General features: G+C 42.0%; 1 protein-coding gene and 1 long non-coding RNA gene across 6 annotated transcripts in view; one reads left to right on the top strand and one right to left on the bottom strand.

Moving 5' to 3' along the window:
• The window catches only part of LOC128352348 (uncharacterized), a 47,045-nt gene extending 32,947 nt beyond the window's left edge, over positions 1 to 14,098 (top strand). The window contains exons 2-4 of one of the 2 annotated variants that reach the window (XR_008320345.1): positions 12,215 to 12,347; positions 13,300 to 13,402; positions 13,963 to 14,098. This is a non-coding gene — a long non-coding RNA (uncharacterized LOC128352348). Of the gene's footprint in view, positions 1 to 10,927; positions 12,348 to 13,299; positions 13,403 to 13,962 lie in introns of those variants that run through there. The other variant, XR_008320344.1, reaches the window with a different exon arrangement.
• Positions 1 to 23,009, bottom strand: part of C3H10orf90 (chromosome 3 C10orf90 homolog) — a 180,188-nt gene that overhangs the window by 77,132 nt on the left and 80,047 nt on the right. For all 4 annotated transcript variants that reach the window (XM_053312844.1, XM_053312845.1, XM_053312846.1 and 1 more), the window contains exon 3: positions 13,396 to 14,527. In XM_053312844.1, the coding sequence (XP_053168819.1) occupies positions 13,396 to 14,527 (1,132 nt within the window). The remainder of the gene's footprint in view (positions 1 to 13,395; positions 14,528 to 23,009) is intronic.

Below are 23,009 nucleotides of genomic sequence, written 5' to 3'. Positions count from 1 at the left end.
ATCGAACCAGGTGGTCTTGGAGGTATGGAGGGCCCATACCATGTAGGGCTTTAAATGTTAAGGTTAATACCTTAAACTTAACCTGGGACTCAACCAGCAACCAATGCAACTGAACGAGCAAAGGTGTCACATGTGCTCGCCAAGGCGCCTTAGTAAGGACCCTGGCCGTGCATTCTGCACCAGTTGCAATCTCTGAGCTAAGCGCAGTGGCAGCCCCACATAAAGTGAGTTGGAATAATCTAACCTGGAAGTGACCGTTACATGGATCACGGTGGCCAAGTCCAGAGGGGACAGATAGGGGGCCAGCCACCATATTTGATGTAACTAAAAGAAGGCCTTTCGAGCGACCTCCATGATCTGAGTCTCCATATTCAAAGAGGCATCAAGAATCACACCCAGGCTCTTCACAGTAGGCTGAGGGTATCAAACAAGCACCATCAAGGGTCGGTAATTGAAAACTCCCCCCGACCTCTTCGGGCCCAGCCATAGAACTTCAGTCTTATCCGGATTAAGCCGTAGACGACTCTGCCTCAGCCAGTCTGCGACCGCCTCCAAACACCTGGTCAGCTGGGCTATTGTGTCCTCAGCCGTGCTATCCATCAGCAGAAAAAGCTGGGTGTTATTCACATATTGATGGCACCCTAGCCCCAAACTCCTCACCAGCTTTGCTAGCAGCCGCATATAAATATTGAACAGTAAGGGCGAGAGAACAGCCCGCTGGGGGATGCCATATGTCAATACATGACGTGAAGACCTCTCATCGCCCATTGCCACCCTATATCCCCAGTCTTGTAGGAAGGAACGCAGCCACAACAAGGCCACTCCTCAAATCCATTTTCTAAATAAAATCCAACAACGTCCACTCCTGCAGTTATTTCTGTAGGGTGCTAGCTTTCCTTGCATCTCCCAACTGCATGGGCCACATAAGGAAAGTTGGGGTGCCACATCCATGTTTCACACAGAGACTGCAGACAACATATTCCTGTTATGTATGAACCTGTCAATGTGGGCTTTGTACAATCACTGCAATTGTTGAGCTTTGCTTGATTTTAAGAGAAAAACAGTCCTTATAATTACTGTATGCAAAAACAGCCCACATCAATCTTGCCTGTATTAAAGTATAATTTAGGGTACAAAATATTAGACTTTATAAGCATTTTTAATGAGAAATATCACTTGTGAAAATAGCATAATTGAACATTGTGTCTGAGTACATTTCTAAATTCAGGAAATAATAGAGACAAACATGTTATATATTGCTATGAAAGTCTATTTTATGGGTCTTAGAAATACTTTTACATCAACTAAAAATCCTCAAAAATCATCAGATTTGATAAGCTGCAATATATTCATTGATTAATTCAGGGATTCTTAACTTTGGGTCCCAGATGTTTTTTGGACTACAGCTCCCATCATCCCCAGTCCCTGTGACCTTTGGTCACCATAGCTGGGAGTGCTGGGAGTTGCAGCCCAACAACACTGGGGAGCCCAAGGTTGGGAACCCCAGCTTAATCAATTAATCAGTTAAAAATAAGTCAGTTGATTGACAATGAAACCATCAGTCACTTTGCAATACCAGTTTCAATTAACAATAACAATAGGATGTCAGATGTCAGGGTTTGACAAAACTAACTTTCTTTGGCACACATTTTTCAAACCATTCACAGCAAATCTTTCTAGGAAATGTCTGTCTATGGTGTTGTGTGGGAGGGAGGCATAAAAGAAATATTCTTGATGCTATTTTCTCACATTTTAACAGTTGCACCTTCATTTTGCAAGGTGAAAAGCAGTTGCCAAGGGGCAGCAAAACTGGCTGTCATTTGCAGGATTTCTCTGTATATTAAGAAACCAGGACCTTAGTTGCTTGCTAGAGCAAAATCCTAATTGTTTAACACCATATTAACAGTTAACATTGCAAATCTAAGTGGATTTAATAGAAGTACATGCCATGGACATAGATCAAGCTGATATCCAAATCCTAAAATACTTCTTGAAAATCCCTACTCAGTCAAGAGAAACCCTGAAATCAGATCAATGGTAGCCTCTCTCCAAGAAGCGATGGTAAGGCAGCACAAAAGAAACACAAAAACGTTTTCTCTGGATATTATGAAAGGTTGCTATTAAAGTACATAAGCTAAGAGACCAGAGAGAGTAGTATGGAAGGGTCTACTAGAGACCTAGAAAGAAAGCAATTTTGTTTAAACCAAAGAGGTAAGGATGACACCATAAGTTATATGAACTATGAATTCTACTGGCAATGAAAATGTTAAGAGTCTATTAGTCACAAACAGCTGTTAGCTTGTTTGCACATCTAATACAAATTTGTGCCAGCAGTGTGAATCAGCAGTTTAGTGCTAGACAGCTGGTGGGGAGGATGACAAAACCTTGCAATTATTCACGATGATTGCATATGTGTGTTCTGAATATCTGAGGTTTCCTTGTTTCAGTCAGGTGCAATAAAGCCACACACATTGATCCAAAGCTAGAAGACTAAAAGCCTACTAATGTGAAATGCCACAAATAACACCACTATTATAGGCAGTTAGGCATGTAGTTACTTTTAAAACAACTCAGCCCCTGTTGCAAAAACCACATTATGAGCAATTCAGGACAGATTCACATCATCACTGCCCCACTGAATTAAATAACACAATAGTGATTTCCAACTGAGGACCCCTCATGCTATATTGGCACTTACTAGGGCTGAGCTACTCTGAACCAAAACATCAATATAAACTAAAATTGGGATGGGAGATAGGGATGTGCGAGCCGGCTCACTTTGAGCCAGGCTCAACATCAAGCTGGCCTGGTTCAAGCAGTCCAAGTTCTAACTGGTCCATGTTCAAACCAGGCTGACCCCCAGTTTGAAGAACCGGCTTGTGGGTTGGCTGGGACGGTGTGGGGGTAATACTTGTAAAGGAGCATCCAGCAAGGATTCCCTTTACAAGTAAAGGGCATTCCCCCTTTTTCTCCCTAGTGGGGAGAAAAGCAATGAGGCTGTTCACACAATCAGCTCTACCCAGGTGTGCGCAGCTCTACCAGGGTAGGGCTGCTCGTATGACGCACTGGGATCATAGCGTATTCCAGTGCTGCCCCAGTTGTGTGCCCCAGTTGTGTGTCTGCTCGGGCTGCAGGCAAGCCGGAGCAGACACAGAGCCGGGCCCCAGAGCACCTACCTGAGGGGGAATCCCTCAAGGCACCGTGTTCTCTGCGCAGTGCATTTAGGGATATCTGGAGGTTGGGCTACATTTTTCCAGCCTCCAGGATGCTCACGCTGCCGGGAGCAGCACAGATCATGTGAGCACATGTGCTGCGTGGCCCATGAAGAAAACATCATCTGAGAGGAGGCAGGGGTGCTCCTGCCTTCCGCCCTAGCCCTCCCCACTCAGCTAAAAAGCTTGTGTGAACAACCTTAATATTTGTTAAATGATTAAGAGCTAACATGGAAAAAAGCCATTTAGTTCTATTAACTTCATCTAAAGATTCTATCTGCAGTACAGTATATAATATATAAATTGTGTAATATGTTTATTCATATATATATATATATATATATATTCTAAAACTGCTTTGCCATCCTGAAACAGAATTACTTCCACAGAACGTACAACTTACCCAATATTTATGAGACATCTGGTAAGCATTATCCCACTATCCAGATTTTAATTCTTCTTTATAGCAAATTTGTGCTGGCTTAAGGTAGGACAATGAAAGACACTGATCAAGCCCACAAAAATAAACATTATCCATTTAGAGCAAAGATTATGGCATAAAAGGATGCTGATGTCAATGCAGTCTCCATGAGAATGAGGATCAAATAGTTTGTGATGTCATCCATAAATGACTGAAATGTGGCTTGGTGGCCAAAGTCTGTTATCTTAAGAATATTTGCTTAGAAATAAGTCACCAGTCTTTCTTTGTGAAAGAGTTTCTCATTGGGATGATTTAAAAGCTACATGTTCATGTTTAGGTCATATACAGATAACCACAACAATAATGCAGATATCTTCAAAGCTAGCCAAAGGTGTCATTTTGTATTATACTATGGAGAACATGCTATAATAAAGTAAATTGCCAACAGTGTTCCTAGAATTAACAAGTGGTTTCCAATGGTATAATCACTGTTACAAAAGCAAATTCCTTTCTCAGCACAGAGACCTGATAGCAATAACATCACATATTTCATTGTAAAGTTGGACATCATCTAATCCAACCCAACACAATGCACCACAACCCCTCTGCCAAATGCAGCTTGCTTGATGGATTTAGCCTATATCATCAAGGTTGCACTGTGGCCAACACAGAGCAAATGTATACTAACCACATGACAGAGAATTCACAGCACAAGTTATGAGTTATAGGCGTATACATGTTAAAGAAAGAGTGCCGCCACCACCACCACCACCTCAACATCATTACATCCAGGGGAGATCCTTTTATGAGGCAAGTTGAGGCAGTTGCTTCAGGTGGCAGATTATTGGGGGGGGTGGCAGCAGGGCAGCAAGACTAATGCTGCCATCAGAAAAGCTTTTTGGGATAGATCTGAATCTTATAAACTTTGCAAAGCTTATGGCTTTAAATGGGATTAGACAAGTCCATGGAGGACAAGTCTATTAATGCAGGGATCCTCAACGTTGGGCCCCCAGATGTTCTTGGACTTCAACTCCCATAATCCCCAGCCAGAGGCCACTGGGCCTGGGGATTATGGGAGTTGAAGTCCAAGAACATCTGGGGGCCCAAAGTTGAGGATCCCTGTATTAATGGCTATAGTCTTGATGGTGATATTGAACCTCCAGGTTCAGAGGCAGTATGCCTCTGAATATCAGTCGTGGAGAAGGACCAGTGGGAGAGCAGATATGCCTTCATCTCCTGCTTGTAGGCTTCCTTGAAGCATCTGGTTGGCCACAGACAGAAAGAGGGTGCTGAACTACATAGACTTTTGCCTGAACCCCTGGTGAGAGCCCCTGGTGGCGCAGTGGTAAAACTGCCGCCCTGTAACCAGAAGGTTACAAGTTCGATCCTGACCAGGGGCTCAAGGTTGACTCAGCCTTCCATCCTTCCGAGGACAGTAAAATGAGTACCCAGAATGTTGGGGGCAATATGCTAAATCATTGTAAACCGCTTAGAGAGCTTCAGCTATAGAGCGGTATTTAAATGTAAGTGCTATTGCTATTGCTATTGAACCAGCAGGGCTCTTCTTATATACTAATCTAACACTAATCTGAGTCGACACATTAGTTGAGTGTTGTGGTGCATCTAAGCCATCTGTTGTGATCTGACTGGGGACAGGATCTGGAAGCAATCTGATAAGAGCAGGGCATATGAACGGTCCCCATGGTAGAGCTCTCTATGCACAACCAGAACTTTAAGGCACCAGTCTAGGGATGTGCAGTTCCATTTGGGGTCAAACCAAACCCGGGGGTTCGCTGATTTTTAAAAAATAATTTTAATTTTAATTTTTTACTTACCCCTTGGGGGAGTTGGAGGTGGTGGGGTGTGTGTCCATGGAGATTCCCCCTCCCCCCGCTGGCCTTGCTTTATGCCACCACTCTTTGGCCCATTCAGGTCTACCTCCTCCGGTACAGTGGCCATTTTCATGTCAGGGACTTCCAGTCATATTCGGACAACAGGGACAGCGGGGCGGCAGGGAGGTATGCTGCCGCCCTGATGGGCTTTTACAAGAACGGACGCCGGTGGGGGGGAAACGGCGGGAAGAGTAAGTGCACTCTCCCCCGCTCTTAAAGCTAGACACCCCCCGCCGTCGAACCAGTGGATCTGCCTGTTCTTTGAACCGGCTTGGAGGCCCTTTATGTACTGTGCACATCCCTACTCAGTACAACACTACCGGTGTTGTTTTAGACGCCCACAGCAATATGGACAGTTGAGAACCGCATGTGTTACTCTGCATGGAATGTCAGCCACTATTCAAACTTTCTGTTTATTTGAAACTAGAGTCACTGCAAGTTAAAAGAAACAGAGAAAGGAATTAGTTTCTGACAGTTTCTTCACAAGAAAAGGCAATGCTCAATAACTCTAGCTTTACTATTATCCAGGACCCTTCCATCAGCACTTTTCAATGCTATTATATACTAATCACAAATACACTCAACCTATCCATAGTGTACCACAGAGAGAGAGAGAGAGAGAGAGAGAGACAGAGAGAGAGAGAGAGAGAGAGAGATCTCCCGACTTGGAGATCACTCACTTTACATCTTCTCCAAAAGCACAAAAGCAAGGAGACGTATTCATAACTGACAGATCTTCAGCTGCCACCTGCTATTAAGATCTACTGTTCAATTGTAAGTCAAACTTTATTTGCAAGCTGCAGAGTCTACTGTCAGGAAATGTGACAATAAAAATTAAATGGAGAGCACTGGATGAAAAAAAATTGCAGAAATTCACCACTTTGCATAAGAGTTTGCATATCCAATTGCACAGCACTATCGATTCAGAACTAGAAAGGATATCTATGATTGTTTCAGATGCTGCTAACTGAGGATTGCAGACTACCAGATCACTATGTTTTTCAGGAACTCTGCACTCTATTGACTTCTGCATACCAGAGATAATACTCTAGCTACTCTTTATACAATTACTTATTCTGAGCTTTAAAATATTCAAGCTGCCTTCTAGTTTTACCAGTAGTTCTTTTCATTTCAGCTAACTTCATCTTCTGATTAACCCCTTCAATGTAACTCCTTACCCTGATTAATCTTTTCATTCTCCAAACAAATGAGAAGATAAAGGGGCTGTTAACCCAGAGTAATAGGCTATGGTACAACACAGTAATGGGATAACAATCTTGATAATCTTTTGCATGTGAGATTCTGATTTAAACTAATCCCATTAAACAGATTGGCAGGAAATTTAGTATAGACAAAAGGAAATACATTTCCACACCATGCATAAATTAATCTATGACATTCTTTGCCATGGGATGGGATGCCCACCAGCTTGGATGGCTTTAAAAGGGGATTAGACAAATTCATAGAGGATGTCTACCAATGGCTACTAGTTATGATGGTTATAGGCTACCTCAGGTTCAGAGAGGCAGGATGCCTCTGAATAACAGTTGCAGGGAAACAGCATCAGGACAGAGGACATGACTTCATCTCCTGCTTGTGGGCTTCCCAGAGGCATCTGGTTGGCCTCTATGGAAAACAGGATGCTGGACTATATACACCTTGGGCTCTTTTCATGTTCTTAAGCATATCTGATTAAGCTGACCAACATGGCATTTTTTGTGTTCTTAGGCCATTGAACCTTAACAAACAAATTCAGAATTGCCAGGCCCCAACTTTAGCACAGAACTGCCAGAATGCTTTTGCTAGGATGCATAGGAGTCTGATGTAAGTTCATTACCCAGATTTTCAAGAATGAAGAATATATCTATTTGTATGCCTTGAGTTCTCATTGAGAATTTCCCAAAAATAATCTGAAAAACACGTAAATGTAGATATTCATGAAGCCTGACGGAAGTATACATTAAAAAAACACACCACCCTCTAAGAGTTTCATGCTTCAAGGATTTATGAGGTTAGTTAAGAAATGTACACAGTTTGGAACCTACAACAGAATGTGGCAGCCAGATTGGCCTCTGGGACAACATGAAGGGACCATATAACACCAATTCTGAAAGAATTGCACTGGCTGCCAATATGTTTCCGAGCAAAATACAAAGTGCTAGCCATTACCTATAAAGCCCTGAATGGTTTAGGTCCAGGGTATTTTAGAGACTGCCTTCTTTGTCATGAACCCTGCTGCCTATCAAGATCATCTGGGGAGTTCCAGTTACAATTGGTACCAGGTCTTTGCAGGTGACTCGGGCCGGGCCTTCTCTGTGGCTGCCCCAGGGCTTTGGAATGCACTCCCTGTCAAAATAAGATCTTCTCCATCTCTGATTTATTTTTAAAAGATTCTTAAGAGACAACTGTTTTCTCAGGCTTGTAATTAAAATTAATTTCAAACTGTTTAATGGTTTTTATCCTGTGAAATTAATTGTTTTTGTTTTTATTCTGTGAAAGTGTTTTAACGGTTTGTTTTTATATTTATATTGTAATTTGGATTGTGTACACTGCCTAGAGATGTATATATCAGGCAGTACAGAAATATGATAAATAAATAAATCATCTGACTATTCCTTTTGGCTGCCACTTATGCTTCAAGCTCTTTTACAAAACACCTGCATAACCTATCTTCTAAAGTGGTGGCTCTCTTATATTTTGCAGGGGGATAGCAACCTCTCTATTCACCCCAGCATAGTATTCCTTCCAGTGGCTATTACTGGAATTTCCCATCTGCTTCTTTTTAGATTGTGAGCACTTGGCAGTATGGGGAACCATCTTCTTATTCCTTTTGCTTTGTAATCTTGGAAGCCTCATCCCCAGAAGAAATCAAGCCTATATAAGCACATTTGTTCATATTTATTCCTTGTTACCATTAGCTCTTTAATCTCTTGTTTCTTATTCTTGTCTCGTCTCCTTGTCGAAATTTAGATTATATGTATCCTGCAGCAGAGACCTGTCCTTTTTCTAGGCTTATATTACTCTGGAATATAGAGCCATATTGATAGTTTAGCTAATGGAAAGTGTCACAGAGTTCTTAATGCTCCACTCAAGGAAGAAACAAGCACAATGGAACTGAAGGAGAATCCCTCTCCAATCCTTCTTTCTCCCTGTCAGCCCCCTTCCCCCAGCCCATTTCTTCATCAGAAAATGGAGAGAGGAATGAGAGAGAAGCCTCTCCCTCCTCTCTCGTGCTGAGTGCGCTTTCACAACATACCTGGTCACCTACTCATAGTAGCTCCTGGGAAATGTAGGCCCTCATATCCAAGGGCCATTGAGATTGCAGTAGAAACTGCATTTCCCAGGGGCTACTTGCAAGTGGCCTGGTGTGCTGTGCAGGCAAAGGCAGAGATCTCCCTGAGTTTCCTCTGGTTGCCATCAGAGTGCCAGCATCACTGCCACAAAAAACTCCCCCTGCTTTCTTGTTGAGTGCTAGCACACCAGCCCAGTAAGTGGGTGGAGAGATTTGATTGGACTGGTTGATGGTGGCCAAAGAGAGTTAAGTAGTTTGTGGTAGGTAAGTTTAGGGATTTCCAGAATTTAAATCAGCCGGGAAATAAGATGAGTTATTCATGGCTTTTCCCCCTGTTGTAATTTGGCTTATTTCTGGGCCAGATTAATGCCAGCTAACATTAAAAATGATGAACTTTAAACAAACACCTCCAAACAGGTTTATAATTTTGTTTAGGAAAAACAGCACAGTAGTGCTGTCAGAAAGTACTACTTTTCAGCAACAGGGATCTGAAGAACCATACCACCAGTTTTGTGCACCCAAGGGGTCTTAGGGCTTGTGTATCTCAAAGAGCAGCCTTTCAATGCCACTTAGCAAACCTATTTTTAAAAGGTGGGAGCTTTCAAAAACAGTTTCTGATATGCCATGGGGATCGGCTGTTCAAAGGGGAACATGTTTAAAATATCCCACTGTGCATATTCCTGGGCACACCTAAAGTAGCTCCAATGAAAGCTGGTATAAGGAAACACAGTGCCCCAAAACAGAATTTTCACCTTGACCAGTAAGTGACCAGACTGGAAGTTGGAAAACATGGTATGTGCCTGGAGACAAGGAGTAGATGGATAACTGAAGACCTGAATTTTAAAAGGTTGAATGGCAAAGGAGATGAAACAGAGCTGGCTCTGGAACTAATGATGTCAGCTGGCTAACTTTCCTCACTGGAAGTGAAAGTACAGAAACTCTGAAAATACACATGAGATGTGTTGCCAGCTGTAATAGACTAAACTGATTTAAAGGTAACAACAGCTGCTCAGCTGCAGGTATGAGGAGCATTGCTGCTTAGTCCAGAAGGTATGAGTTGGAAGAGATGTAGTAAGAGGCTTTATGGATTTAGCAAAATGTGCATAAAATAAAAATCCAACTATATAATTATAATAGAAGAAAAGAATATCGTATAAGCAAATGTTCTAAGCTGATGTCACTGCAGCATAATTCATTGATATTATATTTAAGTTTCTCATTAATAGATAATTTCAGGCTTATACTGCTCTTTTCTTTCTTCTTATTCTTAACTAATTAGCACTTACCTGTGTGTGTTACCTAAGCACTGATGTACCATGGATTTCATCCCACTTATAAGTATTAATCATGAGTATTTTCCCCCCTATATGAAATAACCAAGTTAGTTATGGGGTACATATCCAGAGATACTTTATCGCAAAGCGGAAAGACATCTGTCTCTCACACAACATCAGCCTACAATTCTTGAAGTTATTAAACTGTGGAACTAAGCTGCATTTTATATGCAGATTGGATTACATGATCTAATAGATCTTTCCCATCTTTCATTCGACGGTACAATTCAACACCAATTCTAATGAAGTCTCATGAATATTACTCATTCCCTACAACTTGTCAGTGCTAACCTGACAGGTGATTGAGTGCTCATTAATTTTTTGATCACAACAAGAAAGACCATGACCTTTTGAGCAGTTATTAATTAGCTCTATTTATAACTTTCAATGCAGAAAGAACATATTGAAGTTAGAAAAAGCCTTGTTACTGGATGGGACCCACTCAAGAGGCAAATACACATTTCTATATAATATGACTGTATGAAGCTACTTATAATGCATCAAACCATTGGTCCAGCTAGGCCAGTACTGTCTAATTTGACTGGCAGAAACACTCTACCATCTCAGACAGAAGGATTTCTGAGCTGTTCGGCCTAATATTCTTCTCACAGAGATGTCAGGGATTGAAACTGAAACCTGCTTCATGCAATCCATGTGCTCTACCATTGAGATACAGTTCTTGCAGAGAATAAAGGATGATATATCACATGCCTAAAAATGAAGGCACTAATCAGCTTTTCATAACTGTTTACTCAAGTCATTTCAAGGTAGGATGGTACCACAGGAGATAAATTAATTCACCTTACTGTCTCTAACGCAGCAGTAATAATACTTTATTAACCATGGATAAAGTTGAGCTGGCTTATTCTTTTTTTTTTTTTTAATACACTTTCCAATGATTTCTGGTTTCATTACTAGAATATCTTTATGATTAAGAAAAATTCTTGAAGAATAAAAACAACTGTCTTTAATTAACTGCATGCAAATGCAAAGTGGTGGGTTTTTTTGTTTTTTTAAAAAGGCAACCTGTTGGATTACTTTAAGCTTGTTGTTGTTTTATAATCTCTTTTAAATGTTCTAACAGTGTGTCTGAAACATGAGAAATTGTCCTGCAGCTACACACAGTTCTCTTAATAATGTTTAACATTAGGGGGCTAAAGGGTGCAACCACTAAGAACTGAACTCAGCAGCGTGTGTTGGATTGCTGCCAAAATTCATATTTGCAGCAGTGTATCAACATTATTAAAAGCAACATCACACACAGGCTACTTTTACATGCATCCATTAAAAGGCATGGTAGGCTAGGAAAAACTGATGCTGAGTGAACACTGTGGGGGATCTGTTAATATAATGCTCCCAAAGCTGACTGAGCATCTGACCCAGAGGGGTTCCAGGTCAGTAAGTCAGGAACATGACTTGCTTCTTGACTTCCTCTGCACATTGTGTTTGACTTCCACCGAAATTCCTCATACAAATCTAAATCTCCCTGTATATATTACACTCTTTCCTCCACTGAACTGTTCTTTGCATCTGTTGCTGTGCACTGTAGATTATCTACTGCATTCTACAACAGTTAGCAGAATTCATAGGGCGAACAACAGAAGGCTACGAGGGGGCTCCTACTATATATATTTTATTTTCTTAGGACACGGCGCGTTGTGGATTACATCATGTCAGGACTGGGTTTTTAGGAGTCAGGAAGAAGGTAGTACATCAACGCCCTAGTTTTGGATGGGCCCTTAATGCTTGATTTTTGCTGTACTGAGTGTCATTACTTTTATTTTATTTATTTATTTGATTGATTTCTATACTGGCCTTCTAAAATGGCTCAGGGTGGTTTACATCAAAACAAAACTAAAATCAATTAACTATTAAAATCAAAAACTGTAAAAACATAAAACCATTATTAAAACAATTAAAACAGTTTTTAAAACCCTGGAAAACCAGGCTGAACCTTTATGGTTTAAAAAACAATTTAAAACCCTGCAAGGCCAGGACAAGCAGATAGATCTTAAGGGCTCTCCTGAAGGCCAATAATGAACTCATATTACGGATTTCTGCAGGGAGTGCATTCCACAGCCCAGGAGCAGCTACAGAGAAGGCCCACCTCTGAGTCACCACCAGACGTGTTGGTGGTAACTGAAGATGGACCTCCTCAGATGACCTTAAAGTGCGGTGGGGATCGTGCAGAAGAAGGTAAGCTAACTAACTCGGACCTAAGCCATTCAGGGCTTTAAAGGTAATAACCAGCATTTTGTATTTTGCCTGGAAACATATCAGAAGAAAATTTAAAGAATTTTTTTTAAAAATATGACTGCAAAAAAGCAAAGCAGAATGTAATTCTGTCTTTTCTGATGGAGGCATAAGCTGATGTTGATACCTGGGATCCTAAAAGATGGCTTCAGTCCTGGGTCCTGAATGTATTTATGATCTCAGATAGATTGCAGACGCATCTTTCTATCCAAAACATGTCCCTCCTTCCTATCGGTACAATGGCTCTGATATACATTTAGCAGCATACTGTCTAGACTGCATTTATCCTGGAATACAATTATGAACTTTAGTTGCCAGTGCTGTAAGGATGACTTCATTATTACCCACCCATCTGCCACAATAACAGTCTCAAACGAAACAGTTACTCAGTTTTGCTTGTTATGTTTTTTTCACAAATACATAATTTAAAATGCACCCTCTAGAGTCAATATTTAAATCACATCTATAACTTGGAGCAAACATCCAAATAAATGGAGATTTATGCTGAAAACTTTAAACCTCATGAGTGGTGTCACTCACTAATGTTGGGGGCAATCCATCATGTACTGTTACTGTACAATCTCTGCTTATTTCAACAAAGCTTGCTCAGTAGTTCTAGGGACAATGGAGAGCTTCCAACAGCACACTTAAAATGGACATTTAGATCTTCATTCAGGGCTGCCTGTTTTGTGTTTTCTTCTTGGGAACCTAATCCAGGAAAAAAACTGGGGCCATGTCCACATGTATTTTACAGGCAAAAAAAGGAGTCATACACCCGGGTACCATATAAATGCTATGCATTTGTATTGTTAAGCCAAGACTTGGCTCTTAAGTACAAAATGTAACATATGAAATGGTCCTCAGGTTCACCATATGTTTATTTTTATTTTTACAGAGGCCCTTTTAAAAACTGGCTGCTGGCACAGGATGATGAATTCGCTCTGTCCTGGATATCTGATCCAACAAGGTTGGGTTTATTTAACCTACTCACCTTCATTGTAAGTCTGGTGAGGAATGTGTGGAGACAATGTAATTTGATTGTCACCTGAATTTCCATCATTATTCTTTGTTAGCCTTGAATTACCAAGTCCTTGAGGGCTATCCACAACTGACAGAGTCTGAGATGGAGAAGTACCTTTGCAGAGATATTCAGTCCCCAAAGATTCCATTTCCAATGTCTGTTTTTCATCCAAGTAATTCTCCTTGAGATCTGCATTCCAAATTGCTCTGAGCGGAGTCTTACTTTCCTCTGGGAGCTTTGTCTTAAGTACTTCTGTGATTAACTCTCCATTAGCTAAACCATCTGCTCCATCTGGCGTTAAACTGGGGGAACTGCAATTGATATTGAAAGAGACTACTGACCTATGCATTTTTTGGTTGCTAGTCGGAGGCACCAAAAGAGGTTGGTCAATGGGCACCAAGAGAGACTTGTCTAAGTAATATATTGTATTTGGACACTGCTGGGAAATACTAAGGTGAACACTCGAAGTGAAGGAGGCTGATGCTTGCTCTTTATGGCTGTTTTCTGGGGGGAGCACTCTGTTCTCTTTTTTTTCAGTGTTAGGAATCCAGTCAGATGGCCCCTGGCACAGCTGCGGACAAGGTTCACAACCCTTCATTTTGGATGAAGTTCCATTTTGACAACATCCTTGAGTGTGCAGAGGACTGCAGAGCTGATCTAGCCGAGACACATTGGAAGAAACAACAGTGTTCATTAGCAGCTTCCCTCCCTGGCATTTCAAACAAGAAGGGTCAGCAATGGCATCTACCTGCAATGTACTATAAGCAGATGGAACAACCCGTCTAGCAGTGATTGTAATAGAAGCAAAACCTTTCTTCTGGTTATGACCTTGTTTTTTCTCTTTGGTATTGGAGTCTATTCCAAATACATTGTCATCTGAAGATATCTGAATTCCTAATCTTCTAGGAAGCAATATGAATGCTCTATTAATGTTGACTGAGCAATGATTAGCCAAAGATTGGTTCATGTGGTAAGCATCAGACTGGGTGATTACGGACTGCATAGAAAAAGCAGAGTTATTTTCTTTTGATTTATTCTCATCAATCATCTGTGAAATGACTATAGATGAAATGTTTTTTCTGTTTCCCATTGGCAGACAGTCCTGCAAAGGAAAAGATCCAAATAATTAAAATACTCTATAGTGATGCATATAAAAATTATATCTAATGAATTTTTGATAGCTTTTAATAGTTTTATACAAGGCTTCATATTGCATTCCACTTCATACAATTTCACTGTAGGCCATTTCTAAAAGAAATGTGGCTAAAACCAACTCAGAAATGCCTTTAAGAGCAAGAATGAAAACAGGACCAATTTCATGTACAAATTATACATTCATAAAGCTGTTTGTTTGAATGATTAATTGATTTGCTCAGTTGGGGTATATCACCCTGTGTTTGTTTAACAATGTATGTGTCAATAACAACTGTCAATTTCAGATTATAACCTACGCCACACTGCGCTTTCATGCCAGTCTGCTGAAATATTAAAGCGCTTTAAGCACTTACAGCCTCCAAATGCATTACAAAATGAATTACGTAGGTGAGCTGTGATTTTCTGTGGAGTGTTTATGTGGGAGTTGGGTAAGCGCTTTTGCACAAAATAATCAATTATGACTAGGGGGGAAATTCTTCTGCTATGCTTCCCACAAACAGCATGTACATACTTCTGTCTTGGGTATCATTTATTTCATTAGGTCTGTATTGTTTAACATCCCTTGGCTTCAAAAAATACCCATAGCAAAGAGGTATATATCCGACACTTATTAATGGTGAGCTAGAATAGTTTATCTTACTATGGCAATCAGCATATTTTATGTCACAAATAGGCAAGATTTACTTTAGAAACTGCAGTTACCCTAAGACTGCTCTCCAGATAGTTATAATATACAATCAGTATGACACTCCACAAGGCTCCATACTGTCTTCAATGCTCTTTAAAGTCTACATGAAACCGCTGGGAGAGCTCATCAGGAGGTTTGGTGCTGGGTGTTACCAATATGCTGATGACACCCAGATTAACGTCTCCATGTCGACCTCACCAGGAAATGGCATATCTTCCCTAAATGTCTGCTTGGAGGCAGTAATGGACTGGATGAGGGATAACAAACTGAGGTTGAATCCAAATAAGACGGAGGTACTGATTGGGGGAGGGGGTCAGGACCCGGCCCAAGAGATGGTTTAGATCTGCCTGTTCTGGATGGGGTTACACTCCCCCTGAAAGGTCAGGTAAGTAGCTTGGGAGTGCTCCTGTTCCCAAAGTTCTACCTGGTTTCTCCGGTTGAGGTGGTGGCCAAGAGCACTTTTTATCAGCTTCGGCTGATACGTCAGCTATGTCCATTCTAGAGGTGAATGACCTTAAAACAGTAGAACATATCCTGGTAAGCTCCAGACATGACTACTGTAATGAGCTCTATGTGGGGCTGCCTTTGTATGTAGTCCGGAAACTACAATTGGTACAGAATGTGACAGCCAGACTGGTCACTGGGACAACACGAAGGGACCATATAAAACCGGTTTTGAAAGAAGGCTGCCTCCACCCATTAGGCACTTAACTTAAACTGAGTAGTCCCTCACAGCCTTGTGGGTGGGAGTGGGGTGTAGTTGGCACATGGCAGTTGACAACTGGCACTGTCTAAAAGACAGTCAAAATGAATAGAAGAAATGAAGGTGTGTAATGAATCCTCATAAGGATTCATTGAGTGAAAGTTATTATACACCATAGAATCCGAACACTTAAAAAATAGTGACCACACATTTTGCTCCATAACTCCACTTCTATAAGGGCTAGAGCTTAGCTTTTTTTTTTAAATGAAAGCTGGGAATCTGGGGAAATTAATAGGACAGATCCAAAACCTGAATCGATTCAGTTCGGATCAGCCACGATTCGGATCTGAATCGAATTTGGGGTGATTCGGATGGGTCAGATTCGGATCCAAATCGAATCAGGGCTGTTTCGATTCAGTTACAAATCGAAACAGAGAAAATCTGAATTGCACACCCCTAGTTCCATCCAGACTGGAACCGAAACTCATTCCAGTTCACAGATTTTATTTTATTTTTATTTTTATTGCATTCCACAATACTCTGACATGTAGAAATTCAGAAAGTGAAGCTGTAAGATTCTCACCTGTGCTAGTGGGGGGTAGTCACTGGGTGGCACTCATGCCCCCATTGGCAGCTTTTTGTGCCTTTGCTCCTTGCCATATCTCCCCATTGGCCTTAGATACAAGTAGAGAAGTGATTCCTTCCATTTTCCAGGAGAAAACTTGTAATTGCCTACATTGCTCAGGCATTTCTCTTTCAGCTTTGACCTTAGCCTCATCAGCTTACTTAGGCTGATGCAGGCTGGGCAGCCATACCTTATGTTGGTCTCTTTCATCACCACTCAACTGCAGAAGCTTCTTCTTGTGCTTCACTACCTCACTGCCACTACCAGCATGCAGGGATAGCTTTCAGAGTAATTCTTATGAGTAACAACAGGTTACTCACCTGGAAGTTTGATTCTTCTAGTGGTCATCTGACCTTTTACACCTATGGGCTGCACATATGCACAGAGACCACATTGGAATCTTCCAAGCTTCATCTCCTGCTTTTTGGCAGGAACCTTGCCCCAACTGCTATATGGGGCTGCATCTCTCCTCATCCCCTCAATCATGGAGTCCATGTATAGTAGACCCAGTGGGGAGGATGGGATGGCGTGTAAAAGGACAGATTACGACTAGTAGAACCAAACTTACAGGTGAGTAACTTGTTATTCTTCAACGTGGTCTCTGTCTTTTACACCTATGGGTGCATAGAAAGGTGTCATACCTGGAGGAGGCTCTAGTCAAAAACTTATTGAAGCACAGCTCTGCCAAATGCCGTATCTTTACACACACTGGCGTCAATAGCATAGTGTTGTATAAAGGAATGTGGCGATACCCACATAGTAGCCTGGCAGATAGTTTTAAGTGGAACTTCCCATTCAAAGGCTGATGAAGAAGGCACTGCCCTGGTGGAATGGGCTTTAATGGTGGAAGGAAGCTCCTTATGTGCCAGCTGGTTAGACTATCCATCTTCTAGACAGTGACTGGGCTGAGACTTGGAGACCATGCCGGGGACTGTCATAGGAAACAAACCATGAGGAAGATTGCCTCCAGGCAATTTTTTTATTTGTGTGCGGAACGAGTTTTGTTCTGGGTTGCAGTATCAAGACAGTGTGTGCACACATCCATTCATAGTGGGGCCTTCCTGATTCAACCTGAGCAGGATCTAAAATTAAATGAGTTGAATTTTTAACTTAAAAAGTTAAAAGATTAACTTTTTGAGCAGAATTCAAAAGGTTTGTGAACACATGCACATGTGCACAAGAGGGAGCACTGCTCCAGGCTGCAGACCTTTGGGTATAGGAGGCTAGGGTTCTGCGGACACCCAAGTGATGGAACCTGCACTCTGTTGGGGAAGACTGTTTCTGGAAAAATGCCAGCAGGTTTATAGGCTGTGAATGGTGGAAAGTAGAGACCACTTTCGGCAAGAACTGAACATCTGGCCTGAGTACTACCTTATCAAAATGAAAATGAAGATAAGGATGGTCTACTCTCCAAGTCCGAAGCTTGCTAACCCTTCTGGCGTAAGTGATGGCCACCAGGAATGCTACCTTCCAGGTGAGTAGTCTATGTTCAATTGTAGCTAAGGGTTCAAATGGTGGCTGCAGAAAACCCGCAAGGACTATTGCAAAGTCCCAAGTGGCAGCTATCACCAGAGCATCAGGAAAAGAGTGGGATAAGTCTTTCAAAAAATGCTTGACTACTTGGTTCATAAACCAGGAGGTGCCTGGGGAGGTACCTGATGGGGAGTTGGCCACTATTGTGGCAGGTAAACCCACAGAGAAGATATGTTTAAACTGAAAAATTTCAAATTTAAGAGGTAAGAACAGACCTCCTGAACTTTTAAAGATGAAATATCAAACTGGTGCTGCTCAGTAAACTTAAGAAATTTAGTCCATTTATGTGTATAGGACTAGGTTGTTGAAAGTTTCCGAGCCGCAAGAAGAACCTCTTGAACCTCTACTGGAAAATGAGCTATATTCTCCATGCTGTCAGATGTAGGGACTGTACATCTGGATGGAGTTCTCGGCCTTGGACTTGAGAGAGAAGAAGAGGAAAGAAGGCAAGTGGACATAATCTTTCGCCAAGTATTTTAGACTGGGAAACCAAGGCCATCTTGACCACCATGGAGCTATCAGGATACAGCGCACACCTTCCACCTTGACCTTCTGTGCACTCTCAAGAGAAGTGGTATTTGTAGGAAAAGATACATGTAATGGCCCTTCCAGTGGAAGGCAAATGCATCCCCTAGGGACGTGCTGCCTTTGCCTCCCCTGGAACAATATAGTGTGCACTGGGCATTCTCTTGTATAGCGAATGCATCCAGCAAAGGTGTGTCCCATCTTTCGAAAATATCCAGTAGAAGGCAATGGTATAGCATCCAATAGTGGGAGACGGTGAAGGCCCTGCTCAAGCTGTCCGCCTGTACATTTTCTAGGTCTTGTATGTGGACAGCATGAGGCCAGGGGTGTAGCTAGGTGAGAGGGGGCCCGTGTTCATCTCTCTCTCTGGCAGCCCCCCAGAGTGAGAGAGATAATGAAGCAAATAGGGAGAGGTGGATCTGGATGGCCCTCAGGAGCTGGGGGCCTGTGTTCTTTGAAGCCTTTCATTCAATTATAGCTACGCCCCTGCATGAGGCGTCACCTTGTGCCGGATGCACCATTGCCAAAGGTTGATGGCAGGGCCTAGGAGAGATCTCAAACCCTTGGTGGTTCACATAAGCCTTGGCTGTTGTATTGTCTGTACTGTCACATGAGTGTTGTGTATCAAAAGGAGAAACCTCTTCAGGGCACAGAGAATAGCCCGGAGTTCCAAATAATTCATGTGTTTCTTGGCCTCTCTCACAGTCCAGTGGCTGCTCAGTTGATATCGGCCCATATGAGTTCCCCATCCAGTTTCTAAGGTGTCTGTTGTAATGACTACTTTGGGGAGAAGTGGATGGAAAGGTGCGCCTACTGTAAGGTGGGAGATATTTGTCCACCAAATTTACCGCATCGTGCACACAGGCTTGCGGGGGGGGGGGCACGGGTAAAGGAGAATGTGGTCCAAATCCTGCTGGGCATTGAAAGCATCAAGATACTAACTCTGGAGAACACGCATTTTGAGGTGAGTGTGGGGCAGAACATATGTCATTGCCACCATATGGCCTAGGAATCATTGTACAGTCTTGACCTTTTGTGGTCCTCCCTTGACCATGGAATCTGCCAACCAGATTGTATGAATTCAAGGTTATGATAGAAAAACTCTTCCTTGGCAAGTATCGAAGAGTAGGTCTATGAACAGAATCCATTTTGCAGAGGTGAGCTGAGACTTCGAAAAGTTGACTTGTAGACTGAGGGCTTCTAGAATATATATCATAGCATGCAGAACTGTCAAGGTCGTGCTCGGAGTATCCATCACCACCAGCCAATCATCCAGTTACAGGAATATCTGGACAGCCTGCTCTTGTAGGAAAGCTATGACTGGGGCCAAACATTCTGTAAAGATCCTGGGAACTGATGTTAAGCCGAAAGGCAGGGCCTTGAACTGGTAAGTCTCTCTTCTTATCTTGGACCTCAGGAATCTTCGCTGTTGGGGTTGGATAGAAATGTGGTAATATGCATCCCAAAGATCCAGCAAAACCATTCACATCTTGATCTAGAAGTGAGAGGATGGTTGGAATTAACAGCATTCTAAACCGCTCGTAAGTGATGTACCTGTTGAGCTGTCTGAGGTCCAAAATAAGCCAGAGGCCTCCATCTGGTTTCAGAACTGAAGTACTGGGAATAAAATCCGGTGGTATGGGTATTGTTAACCTTTAGGAGGAGGGCTTTGACCTCTTACTCTAAGACTGCAATGGAAGGAGTGGTAACAATCTTTGAGGGAGAATGGACAATTATAAAAACTCACTGGTCCGAGGTGACATTGTCCCAAGTGTCTGAAAAGGGGGATCAACGCGTTCTGAAAGTCTCGGTGTGGAAGTCATTGTTTTTTCTTAAAAGAGGCAGACCTCTGCTTTTGTGAAATAGGTTTGTTATGCTGGTAGGAAGACCTTGATCGTGGCTGGAACATGTTAGGCTGAAAGGACTGGTCTAAAGTAGATTGCTGTAAAGAGAACCTTGAAGACTGAAAGGAAGACCACTTCACTTGCCTTTGTGGTCTAGCCATGGTGGACTGGAAAGACATAGATGTAGCAGTAGGGATGTGCACAAATAGATTTTTTTGATTTGATTTGTGCCCGAATCAAATCACCACTGTTTTGTCTTATGTCCAAATCTGTCCCCCTGAATCACCCCAGATTCAATTTGGATTTGATTCAATTTGGATTCGGATCAATTCAGACTGCTTATAATGGTCCTAGGGGTACCAGATATGGGTGGTGGGTAGGTCCCCATGGGTGCCACCTGCCACCCACATTTTAAGGCAGTGGGGCACTTAGTTGATTTTTAATTATTGGTTTCAGTTTTTACTGATTTTGTATATTTCCACCATAGGATATAATGGGGATTCAAGGTCACCCCATCCTAACATGGATCCACAGCTTTTTTTTTTTTTAATTATTTTTTTAAGCTAAGCTCTAGCCCTTGTAGAAGTGGAGTTATGCAGCAAAATGTGAGGTCACTATTTTTAAGTGTTTGAATTCTTTGGTGTCTAATAACCTTTCCTCATAATGAATCCCTATGAGGATTCATTGCACACCTTCATTTCTTCTGTTCATTTTGACTGTAACTGGACAGTGCCAACTGTCAACTGCCATGTGTCAACTACAAAACACACACACACACACACACACACACACACACACACACACACACACACACGTACTAAGTTTATTTTTAAGGAATTTTTGAAGTGTTTAGTTTCTTTGGTGTCTTCATTACACACATTCATTTCTTCTGTTCATTTTGACCCCACTGCTTTGCGGGTGGAGGTGGGGAATTAGTGGCATCCCATGTGCAAACTAACCCCAACCCACAAGCCACTGAGTACTCAGCTTATATGTTAGGAATTTTTGAGGTGTTTAGACTCTTTGGTGTGTAATGAACCTTCATAGGGATTCATTATAAGGAAAGGTTATTAGACCCCCAAAAGTCTAAACACTTGAAAAAATTCATAGTACACAAACTGAGTAGTACCTCACTGCCTTGTGGGTGGGAGTGGGGTGTAGTTGGCACATGGCAGCTGACAATTGGCACTGTCCAAAAACAGTCCAAATGAATAGAAGAAATGAAGGTGTGTAATGAATCCTCATAGGGATTCAGTGAGGAAAGGTTATTATACACTGGAGAATCCAAACACTTGAAAAATAGTGACCACACATTTTGCTCCATAACTCCACTTCTACAAGCTTTTTTTTTTTTTTTTTTAAAGAAAGATGGGAATCTGGGGAAAATAATAGGAGGAACCCAAATCTTTAATCGTTTCAAATTGAATCTGGTGCAATTCAATTTGGATGCAAATCTAGCCAATGGACCATAGGGGCAATTTGTTCTGTCTCCAAATCGTCCAAATCAGCTAGATTTGGGTACAAATCGATTTGCACCCAAGTTGATTCACACATCCCTACTTAGCAGTTCCCCACATCTTCTGCACCCACCTTTTGTAGTGTTTCATCTGTCTTCTTCCCAAACAGAGCCTGGCCTTCAAAGTCCCAAGGACCTCAACCAGGCATATCTTCTTATAGCTACTGAGGTAGCCATCACCTTGGCAGCATATTCTACAGAATGCCTTGCAGAGTAAAGTTCTTGCTATGACACCTGAAAGGCCTCCTTCAGAAAGATCTGTGCTAGGTCCTTTTTGCCGTGTGATAAGAGGTCAAGTAACGGAGCTATTTTCTACCAAACAAGTGGTTGTATCAGGCATTATAGGCCTGATAATTAGCTATTTTCAAGTGCAAGGCAGACGCTGAGTAGAACCACATCCCAGAGAAGTCCAGCTTGTGCCCTTCCTTATCCCCGGGGTTCACATTAGAGTGACCCTTGATTTAGTGAGGACTGCCTCCACAACAATAGAGTTTGGAGTTGGATGGTTCTGACGGAAAACGGCAAACTCCTCATCCATCTGCACAGAATAAACATTTTCCAGTCTGCACATAGGCTGCAGCAAAGTTGAAGGCGTCTTCCAGTAAGTGCGTATAACCTCCAAGAGAGCCTTATTGAGAGGTAAAGAAGCTGGGGCTTTGGCTTCCACATCAACAAATCCAAATAATTCAAATAAATCCAAATAATGGGTCCAACTTCACCTTCTGTTGGACATCCAGACTGATGCCCAGATCTGCAGCCTTCCTGGATATATAGGCCAAATAATCTTTAAATCCTCTTTATAATCTTTAAATCCTCTGAAGGTGATATAGGCTTAAGTGTCAGCGAAGAGGTCTTGTGGAGAGGAGCCTGTAGTAGATGCTAACTCCAGGTTTGGAGAGGGAGCATCCTCCTCATCTTCTTCTTCTTCCAAGGAGACAAATTTCATGGGATCAGGATCGGGGTCCTCAGGTTGTAATGGCTCCTCCAGGGGAGGC

This window comes from Hemicordylus capensis, chromosome 3, assembly GCF_027244095.1.
Source record: "Hemicordylus capensis ecotype Gifberg chromosome 3, rHemCap1.1.pri, whole genome shotgun sequence".
Classification (NCBI taxonomy): domain Eukaryota; kingdom Metazoa; phylum Chordata; class Lepidosauria; order Squamata; family Cordylidae; genus Hemicordylus; species Hemicordylus capensis.
Note: the sequence above shows the minus strand (reverse complement) of the source record. Positions and strands in the feature narration are given on the sequence as shown.